The 12,412-nt window shown below is 35.0% G+C and overlaps 1 protein-coding gene across 9 annotated transcripts in view; it reads right to left on the reverse strand.

Moving 5' to 3' along the window:
- Positions 1-12,412, reverse strand: part of PARD3B (par-3 family cell polarity regulator beta) — a 560,921-nt gene that overhangs the window by 410,517 nt on the left and 137,992 nt on the right. For all 9 annotated transcript variants that reach the window (XM_088135640.1, XM_088135642.1, XM_088135644.1 and 6 more), the window contains exon 5: positions 8,799-8,884. In XM_088135640.1, coding sequence (XP_087991766.1) covers positions 8,799-8,884 — 86 coding nt within the window. The remainder of the gene's footprint in view (positions 1-8,798; positions 8,885-12,412) is intronic.

Here is a 12,412-nt window from a genome sequence, read left to right on the forward strand (position 1 = left end):
AAAATCAGGTGAGCTTGGGATATAGCTCTAATTACAAGTTTTTTGTTTGAGTGTTCTTTTTATGTATTTTCTAAGTTCTTCTTTCCTTTTGTTTTTGTGTATGGTAAATTGATTATTTTTATTTTACATTATTTTATGTATGTCTGAAAATGGATCAATAAAAGTATTTGGTTTTTGGAAAAAAAATTGGGCACTAAAGATTGATCAATTCTACAAAAGGAGGAAGGGGAGGAAAAAATGAAAAAGTGGAAGTACTCCATATTATGTCCAATAAGATTCAACTATAGAACCATGGACTCCTGCTTCACCCTTTTTATTCCCATACAGACAGATGTAAAAGACCAAAGAATCCATTCTTTATTGTTAATGCAAAGGACAAATTGTGGTTCATTTCTTTATTTGTGAATGTCCATGCTGCCCTGTTCTAAAGATTTTAGAGGCTACATCTAAAAAGAACATCTATACAAGTAGTCCTCAGATTATGACCACTCGTTCAGCGACTGTTCAAATTTATGGCAGTGCCGAACAAGGGGGACTTATGACCAGTCCTCGAAGTTGTGGCCGTTGCAGCATCCCCATGGTCACATGATCGCAATTCAGGCACTTGCGAACCAGCTCGCAATTACGATGGTTGCAGTGTCCTGCAGTCATGTGATCTTCATTTGCCAGCAGGGGAAGCCAGCAGGAGGTGGCAAATCACTCCTGCTGCTGTTTTGGTTGCCTGCCCATGATCCGTAGTACCCACTCACAGCACTCACCCACCTGCCTACAGCTCTCTCCCACCCGCCCATAGGTATCTCCCGCCAGCCTGCTTGTCTGGGACTCTCTCCAAGTCGTGGTCATGTGAGGTCCTTGCTTAATGACCCATGCAGTCCTGAGGTTACAATGGCAACCGGGACTGTTAGGTTTGCTGTCACTAAGCAATGTGGTCGTATGATGTCATGCTTTACGACTGCATCGCTTAGCAATGGAAAGTCCAGTCCCAATTGCCATTGTAACCCATGGACTACCTGTATTAGGATGTATTCAAACACAAAATCATAAGCCAGTTTGATTTGCTTTAATAAAAAATCACACAGGAAAGGAGAGATATATGAACATATAGGCTTAGATTTGTGCCTATATGTTCATATAATATTGTCATGTTTAAACTATGCCTGCCTATAGGATGAACATTAGAGATGTTGAAATACACACCATAACATACCAGAGCAAGGAATATTACAGTACTGTTATTATGGCAAAGTTTCAATCAAAACTAAAAAAAAAAAAAGTGTACCTGGCCACTTTCTTTCAGAGAACAAGGCAGATGAGATAAGAACACCATCTAAGAAGATTCTGTAATCTGTAGTGTCGGGGTAGCTCACCAGTTACAATGTCTCATGACATGCAGGGTACATTCAGAACATAAATGTTAATGTGTATAAATTAAGAGCTCTATATATTTTAGGAGAGCGAGATAGACTTTTCTATTTCAACATTTATTTATTTAACAATGATTCTCCTCCTAGGCTGAATTATAATTGTAAATTATAACTGGTATCTGAGCATACCATAGCATTCAGATATCCAGTTCAGCATTCTCATATTAAATCAAGGCTTACAAAAATTGTCACAAATAAATCTGTGAATCAGCCCTCAGCTGTACTTTAAACAAAAGATGTACAGAATTTTGTCACCTAAATTCATGAAATGGAGCTAATAGCAGTAATAAAATAAAGAATGATTCACAAAACAAAGGCCAAAATAGCTCTCTATGCCATGCTTCAAGAAATCAGTAACCATTATGTATATTATGTATTTCTTTTAGAATTCTTTATGTTTTTGAAAAAAATGTTTAAGAGAGAGAGGAAGATAAAGAATCTTCTCACTGTTTTTAATAAATAGCCAGCTTAAAAATGACCGAGAGGTGGCAGGTGAATATTTGGCCAAATTCCGTATTGTACCAATGATAATCAGAAAAAAGTTTAATACAAATGAGAAACCCAGACTGTATTTTTGAGCATTTGCTGTAATTTAGGAAAATCTTAAACATCTCAGAAATGAGACTGACTCGGGTTAGATTCATTGTAAGCCATGTCTCTCCATGAATGAACATGAATGAATATAAGCTGAAGACTAAGAGGCAGCAGTTCTCAAAGTGTGGTCTGGAGACCCCTGGGGGTCCTCAAGACTCGTCAGGGGATCCCTGCTATCAAATAAATCAATATCTTAAATTTCTCAGTTTTAATTTCTAATATGGTAAATATCAATAGATAAACAAAACAAAAACTAATGAACATAAACAAAAAGCCCTTTGGGGTCCGCAAAACAATTTAAGAATGCAAAGGGGTCCTGAGACCAAAACATTTGAGTACCACTGGTCTAGGGTAAGGCACAAGGGCTGGAAATAGAAGCAGGTAGTAAAAGAACAGACACTGAGGGCTATCCTCACCATTATAAGCATATTATACTATAGATGAGTTGTAAACATAATGTTTTTGTTATCCATCTCCCTATCAGCAAACTGACTTTGTAAGCTACTTTGGGAGAGCAATGCCTTGGATGGTGACACAGAGATACTTTAAGTAATAAACCAATCACAAGAGCAAGCAGGACAGAATCTGCTTTCTCATCAGCTGACCCTTGATATGTCACAGAGATAATGCTATTTTTCTCTGTGAAATGTTGGCAGAGGATATTAATGATATGCCAAGATTTCTAAACCTAAAGGGATACAGCATGCTAGCTTTCTTCCTACTGACTCAGAAATGTAAGATATGATTTACCATTTCAGTAAAATGAAACTAGGACATTTATTTCCTCAGAAAAATACCATTCCAATTACTAGCTTGATTTTAGAGAAAAAAGTCCCTGCTGAAGAAAAACAAATAATTATGAGAAAGATAAGCGATGAACCCTCTGTACTGGAAATTGTCAATAACTGCTACATTACAAAATGTATTGCAAAGTTCACTACTTATTTCTATATATTTAATAAAATATATGCATTTGCATGGTCTGGATAACCAATAGCCTCTGTTTGTGCACAAGACTGTATACTTTTCAGTACTACATGTCTGAATTTACATTTTCTATACATTCTGTGTAATCTGAGAATCAGATTTGTCCAATTGTATCACTCTTCTCAATAATAATATATTTTAATAAAAAAATTTCAAAATTATATTCAACATGGTCTTCACGTTTTCAAAGAAAGAATCCATAATCCTTGTAGGTAGCTTCTAAATAATGAATAGTGCTAAATTTCATGAATATTCCCTTTACATTTCAAAACATACAACTACAGCATATTAGATCTTAGGATGTAGTAAGTAACACAGATAAAGTGATTCAAGATTATTCTAAGATTCCATATATATAACAGAATACAAAATAATGACCTGTATAAACTCTGCCTCTGATTTTTTAATTTAAAATTGATATGTTGTTCTTTAAAACATACATCCCTCCAAGATTAAAATGATAATGGCTGTATATCTTTAAAAATGTTAATACGGTATCAACGGGCTTTAATCTTAAATTGGTTCATAAAAAATTATAGTATTGGACTCCCCAAAGAATGTACTCAAAAAGATGGACATCAGATTTTCTCTGTTGGAAATACAAAAAAATTGAGGCTCATTGATGTATATGATATGGTCTTGTGAACTTTTGGCACTTTTCTGGAATAGAATTTTAATGCACGTAAGTAGATTTATGGGGAAATCCCTAAATGTTAAAGATGCTAATGTGATGTTGAATTCTATATTAAAACTCTGGAATCTGGCTGTCCATGAGGAATTATGTTTATACCAGACGTGGGGGGGGGGAAGAATTATACTAAGAAATTGGAGAAGTGATCAGACATTAAGGATTGGCTTTTGGAAACATGTAACTTATCTGTTCTGGAAAAGGCAATATTTTCTACTAATCAAAGGATGAAGCATTATGCTCTTCTTTGGCATAGATTTTAAGATATTTTACAATAATACAATAGTATATGTCAGGCCCAGCCCAAGAACGACGATGAAACAGTCCAGTCGAGTACAGTTCCTTTATTTGCTTACACCTTATAGACAGAATCTTGCCAAACTAAATCTGTACTACAGCAACTAGTGGATACACCCTGTGAGGTTCTAGGGAGTAGCTATCCTGAACCTCTTACTCTTCTCACGCTCCGACTGTGGACTTTTGCCTCCTTTCCCCTCCTGGAATGCACCCCCTCCTTCTTGATAGCCTTGACCTCCCACATCACTCTCCTCCTTGTAGATACATTCCATCACAGTATCATTAGGTTTCTAATTTTTTTGCATCTGACTATAATATAGTATCATATGGTAATTTTTGTAAACCAATAACTATAAGTTTAACATATATGTTAGATCTTTAGTTCAACTCCAATCCTTTAGTATTGTAATTTGTTAAATTTTGTTATGGTCATGAAGGGGGTTGGTGAGGGACCCCTTTTTTTCACTCCCCCCCTTTTTTTTATTATTTAGTTGAATTTTGTTATTGTGGTATATTCTGATACTCTTTATATACTTTATATTTTGTAATCTTCTAAAATAAAGAATAATATTTGGGGGGGAAAATGAAGATGAGGCCTATTCAGCTCAAAACTGAGCAGTTTACTTTAATTGTGCACCACGAGGCCACCAAATGGCCAAACTACAATAGATGGTTAGAGAGAACCACTTTACCTACAGGTTCACAACAGAGAAAACTGTGACGTAATGCTTAGTATATAAATGTGCCCCTCATGCCCACAACACTTTTCAGTTAGAGACTGCTGCATTTCCCATCTTTTACCTGGCAGCCCTAGGAAAAGTTGATACTTCAGCATGGCATACAACAGGACTGAGGAGGTGATACAAAGCTAATCAGGAAATTGAGTCAATCAACACAGGGCGTTAGCTACTGATTAAATCTACAACCCTGCAGGAAATTAAAGTGGCAACAAAACAGGAAAAGTAGCTGATGTGGTCAAGTATGCAATAATAAGTGGTTGTCCAGGCAAACACAGGCATTGTAGGGAGGCTGAAGAAGGCTTTCAGGGACACGCCTCCCACTGAGCTAAGAGTCTTGTGGAAGAGATGCAATTACTACACTTTTACAGGCAGAACTGAAGAGAAATACCCTGTTATTCCAACTGAACTGCAGCAGGCATGCTGTCAAACAAATGCTTTTCAACATACTGTACTATTATATTGTTTCACACAAGCATTTCTGCATGAGCAGAAAGGTATCTTCTCTTTGTATTTTTGAGATCTAGGCAGACTAACATGGAAAATGCCAGGAAACGTTTGCTAATGCTGAGGCTTCTCTGGACTTGGAGAGGGAAACTAAGACCATGCTGTATTTTCAAAGAGTAGAAGATCAGCAATTAGGAAGAAGGTTAGAACTGGAACATAGTTGCTGAACAAGTTAAACTTATTAGTAAGATTTAGTAATGGTACTCCAAAAGGAAACTTTTTATATGAGAATAAAAGTAAATATTTGAACTGCTAACGTTACATTTCTACAGACCAACCAGTGGGCAATCTTGCTTATATCCGGGCTCTATATTTAGAACAGCAGCAAGAAACAAAGTGTTTCTTAGGATGCATGTGCGAAGTGTTGTAGAAAGGAAATCTGCTAAAACAAACAAACAAACAAGGTGCTAAGACATTGACAATCCAGTTGAAACTGAACATTTACATCTTTAAATAGGAAGAAACAGAAGTTCCATCTATAAGAATCAGGAGAAGAGGCAGTACGTTCTGAGTTCACCAGTCATGTTTTGTGTGGAGGGTCATAAATGCAAAACACCAAGTAAAAAGCATTAAGGGATGACTCGCATGTGATACTATGTGAAAGACCTTACTGAGGTCATTAACTGGCACAAACTTGCATGCTATCAAGATTACTGGTCATCAACAGAGCATTGGCATACCCAATACCAACTTAAAATACTTTTTAAATAGACCTCTTTCATATATTCACAGCAAAAGGTTAGGTTGATCAACATGCCTGTGTAAAGGAGTACTTTATTTCAAGGTACGAGCATCACCATCAGAACAAAAATTAGAGCTAGCCATATTTATGGATAAGGGGAAAAAATCCAAAACACCTAAAGCAATACTTTTATTAGAATTAATTGAAAGATCAGAGAATAGTATGCAAGCTTTTGAATTCTTCAGAAGACTTCATCAGACAAGACATTAAAGAGAGAGGCAGGGGGGATAGAGAAAAGATAAGAGGAAGGAAAACTAAATGTGATAAAGGATTTTAATTTTTAAAATATTATTTCTATTATTATAGCTATGTTTATTAATATAATACAGAAATTTAAAATGATTCCAGAAGTGGTTTAGTCTGAGACAATATAGAAAGTAAAAGTGATAGTGACTGAATTAAAATTATCCATTTTCTAATCATCTCAATGCAATAAAATTAACAACTCTATGTTTACCATGGAAAATACGTTTAACAATGAGGCTTGCAAAAACTGCATTTTTCTTTCCAGTTGTTGACAATGGGTAGAATTTAATGGCTAGTCATATATTCTTAAACTAAAGCCTAATATGATGTCATTTTTAAAACTTTCCTTTAAGAGGTCCTCAGTAAAAAACAAGGATGTAAGAAGTGGAAAACTGATGTTGGTCACTAGTTATTACTGAACACAGTAAGTAGCCCATGTTAGCATGTATGATATTATTGAAGCAATTTTTAAAGCAATTTTTAAAATTCCTAGATTAGTTTATTGCTAAGAAAAAAATAATAATCCTGTAGATCAACATATCTTCATTTTATCTAGAAGCAAGTCAACACACACTGTCACAATTAGGTTAGATACACCCCTCTTCAGACAAAGTAGAAAGAGTTATTTATTCTGACATCGTTTCCTTTAACAATTTTAATAAATCCTATGAATGCATGAGGACTAAGAAGGTAGGCCTGAAAACACCCACAGGATTAGAAACTATGGTATGAGCCTTCAAATTGCTAAATGTAGGTCCATAGAGAAATCAGGCACCTGAAGTTTTCAATACTGCCACTGCAGTCTATTCTTAAAATCTATGTGTGAATGTGGAAGAAACCTCCAATATAGAGTTAGTTGCAGTGCAGGGCTTTGTAAAAAATTGGAATTCAATCTTCCTTGATCTTCCTATTTCCTTTTTTATAGGTGTTCCATCTTGTTATTTAAGAAATTAAGGACTCTGCTGGTTATCAGGCCAAAGCACATCTTAGTCCAGCATTTTGCTTCTCACAGTGGCCAACCAGATTCCCTTGGGGTGCTCAGAAAGAGAAGAAGAGGACACGCCCCTTTCCCACCACTGTTCTTCTACAACTGGTACTGAAGGTATGCTTCCCCCATTCTGGAAGAGAAATCACTGAGACTTTTATAGACCTGTCCTCCATGAATTTATCCAATTCCTTTTTGAATCCATCCAAATTAATACCCATCACCACATGTTGTGGTAATGAATTTTACAGATTATTTAATCATTGTTAAGGCCTGCTTAATCAAGCTTTTGTTTGTCTGTTCTCCTTCTAATCAGTTCTCTTGAATGACCCTTAGACTAGTGCTTTAAAGAGAGGAATAAAAACTTCTTGTCCATTTTCTCCACACTACATATGGTTTTATTCACTGTAATGATGTTCCCCACAATTTGTCCCCCTAAGCTATTCAGTCAATATTGCAACTCTTTTTCATAAGAAAATTATTTCAGCCCTGTGATAATTTCTGCACTTTTTCCAGTTCTATTTAGTTTTTAAACTTGTTTAAAGTTCCTCATCAAAGGCTGTGGATTAAATTTAGTGGTCATGGGATATGAGGACTTTTCCTGTAATAAATTACTAACTAGTTAAAAAAGAGAAAGAAAAGAATAAAAATAAATGGGCATTTTGCTCAAATCAAAAAAAGAAATGGAGTCTTCTCAAGGATCTCAAGTCAGTACATCCTATATGTTCTGTAGATGCAGAATATGTAAACAATTTATTCAGTTTCTTTGCAATCTCCAAATCAACCTTCAAAATCCCTTTCCCTAATGGATCAATCACTTCCCTAAGTTTTGCTTTAAACGTATCTAGAAACATTCTTATTATTTCCCTTAATTTGTTTGCCATACACTTTCTTTTCTCTGTCAGTTTGCTCTCCTTTTTATACTGCTCATTAGGACAGACTTTCCATTTCCTGAAAGAGCCATCTTAATTTCTACAGCTTGGTGGCCTTGGCTGACTCTTTCTTGCACTGTGGAATATATGCCAGTCAAGTCTCCAGTAACCTCCAGGTATTATGGAGAGATTTGGCCCTCTTGACTTTTCCTCTCAGCTTCTTTTTCATCAGTCCCCTCATGTTTTAGAAGTGTTCCCTTTTGTAGTTAAATGTGTTGAAACAGTTGGCAATTTCTTACTTATGTGTATTCTATGTGTAATAGAATTATGGTAATTTTTTCTATTTTTTCCACAACATTTACTGTACATCTCACACCAGATTACATTTACCAGTTAGGATTTAATATAGGGCTGTCTCTCCTTCCACAGCTGCTTTCAGATAAATGTAAGTGGCAGATCCTTACTCTGGATTTCCATCATGACATCTAGTTGAAGCTCAAGTTAGATGGCAATACAAGGCTTTATGCCATCTTGAAATCCACCAACTGCTAATATTTCAAAGTACAAGATTACTATAGTCCTTTATCATCTCTAATAGGCATGATCGTGTGACATGAATATGATTTTACACTCTTAAAAGCAAAAATGTATAGACTTATTTGTAATATAGAAATAGAGAAAGAAAAGAAATATAAATATAAATGGATTTTTTTTTTTACCTGAAATTGAGTTTTGTTTTCTGAGATGTCAGTATATCATTATGTGTAGTGAAATCCCAGGCTTCTGAAGATGATTGTGCTGAACACTAAAATATACAAACAATATGCATTTTAAATCTGTTATATCATCAATATTATATTGAGGATGTAATACCGTTGCTTCTGCTTAAATGAAGCTGTAAAAAAAATTGAAAGCAATGAAATATCATATTGTTCTTGACCAGGTCCTCCATATCTCTCTTATAATGATAGTTGAAGAGGACTGCACATAATAATTAACACTGATGTTCAGATATTTCATCTGATAGTAATGTATTTATCCCCATTTTATATGAGACACAGACTGGAAAAGCTAGAAAGGGAAAGTTACCCTTTTTTGCCCTTATAGAAATCATTGAACATGCACAGACATGTACATAATGCACTTCTGTGGGAGAAAGGGAAATATTTTGAAGAGATGCAATAGCATACAGAAGCAGAAATCGTATGTACTTGCTTAGGTTGTAAAAATATTGCTGATTGCTTAGATGAGTAATGATTAATATCCATAACTATAGCAAACCATCAAGAAAGGTATAATTTAAGCAGTATGAAAAATGTATCATATTTAGTGACAAAGGAAAAGATTTGAATGCCTCCATATATTCATGACTATTCCACAATGTATCAATTTGGTTAAAACTACATGTATTAAGGAAATGGGAAATATACTGGACACATTTCACCTAATCAATTACTTTTAATTATGAATGTTACTTATCAAATTATTTGGTAATTTGGAATCTTATCTTTTACCCATCATCCTTATATCTCACAATGAATAAACTGGAAGCAAGACACTAGCAAGAAGCAAGACTAGTGATTTCTGCATAGTTAGGACTCCTCAGGTTCCTACATAACTATTTTAGGAAGCTTCTTAATAATCACATAATGATGTCTTTAAGATCACTTTGGCAACCTTTGATATGTAGAACCCAAGTGAACTACTGAGGATATATTCACCAAGAGAAAAGGAAAAATGGTCTGGACTGGGATGAAAATGTTCTGCTTAAGCATCTAATGACTTTACAGCTTGGGTGCAGAAGAATTAGAGTTTGAAGGAAGTATACCATATAGTCTTATTAAATTTTCTAGGGAGGTTTTAAAGAAAAACAAGACAATCATTCTACTCTCTCTAAGCCACTGACAAAAAAAAAAAAAGAAGAGTTCAAGTTTGCAATTAGGAAAGCAAGAAAAGACATCAGAAGTGTAGGAAATCAAAGGGCTAATTTGGCTTCCATTTGATCTTCCCCCAAACCTTCTGCCCTTTGCATTAAGGCTATCCTGCCCTGGCTAGCTAAAGCTCTGCACAGAAGCAAATCTCTTAGAGTTTGGATATATACTATATACATACATACATACATGTATACATATACACACACAAACATATATACACACATACTATTTTATTTCAAGTCCTCAGTTGTGTGGCTCTGTTGATAAAAATAGAAAACAACTGCCTAGGATCAGTACTGGAGGGGGAGAAAACCACCCAAAAATTGTCTCTCTTAAATGAGATAAGCAAGGAATATACATTCAGATTCTGCATTTGATCCTCCTTGCTCCAAGCAGTGAGACCACCACACACAAAACCATTCTGAATACATAACAACTGCCCACACTCAGGTTTAATTGTAGAAGATATTCTGGAATATCCAATATTGGGATGAGAAAATGCTCTTACGTACTTCATAGAAGGAATACCAAGTCATGGATTAATAGAAATAATGCAAGTTTTTTTTTAAAACTTAGAGTTAGAGTTGGATGTATATTGTTACTTATATCTGTTGTGAGAAGGGTCAGAAGTAAATTCTTTCTGTTTTTTCTTTTTCATTTTTGCACTTTTAATCTTTACTACTTTCTCTCTTTTCAACTTTCTTTTTCTTCTTCTTTTTCTTAATATTAATCCTTGTTAGTTTTTGTTTTTTTCTCAACACTCAATAAAGTTATTATTAAAAAAAAAAGAAGGAATACCAAGACAACTTCTATAAGTGATATACTGCCTTTTTTATAAGTGTAAACCCCATCTTTTAGTTCAAGTGTGGTATTTTAAGACAGTAGCCTATTGCGGCACAAAAACACTACAGAAACATTTTTTTCACTACAGCAACTTAAGCGCAGGGTTTTGATCCTTTGACAGCATCGAAAGAAACAAACCTGCCACCGTACAATTTTCTCATCTGTGATTACTTCAGCTTTGACTGTGCAAATAATGAGTGTAACATGCTAAATTATGTGAGAAAGGGGAATGCCATGAACAGAGATGATATTTTTATTTTGAGTTTATTTAAATAATTGAAAAAAGTGCTGTGAAAAACAGGTCCTTCAATTTGGAGCAAAGAAGGAAAGCGAGGAAGAGAACTTTTCACTAATAAAGGTAATATCTGAAATCTATATATCTGGACAGTCTTCAATACTCTTATATAAATCAAAGACTCTTCTACTGCTTTCTCCCAATGCCTCACAGGTACTGTGCTATTTCAAAGAAAAGAGTTTATGAAATTTGTCACAAGAGCATACAGAATGCAATAAAGGAGAATCAAATAAAATTAAATAAAATTCAACCTGAGGAATTACTACTTGGGCCTAAGTCCTGTTTAGTTCAATGGAATTTCCTCCTTATTAAGTGAGCATAGGATTGTAACTTTCATGTATTCAAAGAATATGAACTTGGTCTCATTGATAAAACTGATAAAATTGGGACAAAATGGAATTGAAGGAAGCAGCTTTCAATTCCTCTGAACATTCCTTCCCCAGTTTTTCTTGTAACTTCTATTACTACCTGGTTTATTTAATGCAATTTAAGCCATGTAAGAACAGAGATGTGTGGACATATACATATATCATATTTAATAGTATTGTATCAAAATCAAATTTATCAAACTATACATTCTATTTCTAGCAAGTAGAATTTCTCAACATCTAAAGGGGAAATTGCACTGGAGGATGTGTGTATAATAAAGGAATATATAAGGCTTGCCCATATCCTTACATTTTGGAGTGATTGTTGATAGGGGGTTGGATTTGACAGCATGTAGGACTCTTCCAGTGCCACTGATTTATGCTATTCATTTAATTCATCATCTGCATTATTGCATTCTGGGCCATCTGCAGTTTCCTGAACCATTTTCAAGGCTGCCTGATACACTGTGTTGCAATAATCTAAACTAAAGTTCTCAGTCATGCATTAATCAATCACAGGAATGTCTCTTCCAAGCATGGGTGTATATAACTTACCAGATTAAAATGGAACCTTGCAGGGTCCCCTTAGAAAAATCAAGCAAAACTCTCCCAATGGCACTTTATGATAGTATCTGGTAAAGTATGAGTAAAACTAGTATAAAGTAATGCCTCTGATCTTCATCTTCTTCAAGTACTCCAAAAAGATACTGTGGTGAAAAGGATGAAAAAAGCCCTGAGATCCAGGAATATCAAGAGGGTTAATGTTTCGTGATCTCTCTCCCTGTCTAGATTATCCATCTGACAACCAAGACAATCTAGATACCAAATCCAGGTCAGACATAGGAGCATCAATGTTCATGTTCCAGTCAGCTGGCCATTTCTTCTCTTCTCTG

Source organism: Python bivittatus, unplaced genomic scaffold, assembly GCF_059951505.1.
Source record: "Python bivittatus isolate LINGU-HERP-01145 unplaced genomic scaffold, Pbiv_v1 ctg000200_np1212, whole genome shotgun sequence".
NCBI lineage: Eukaryota > Metazoa > Chordata > Lepidosauria > Squamata > Pythonidae > Python > Python bivittatus.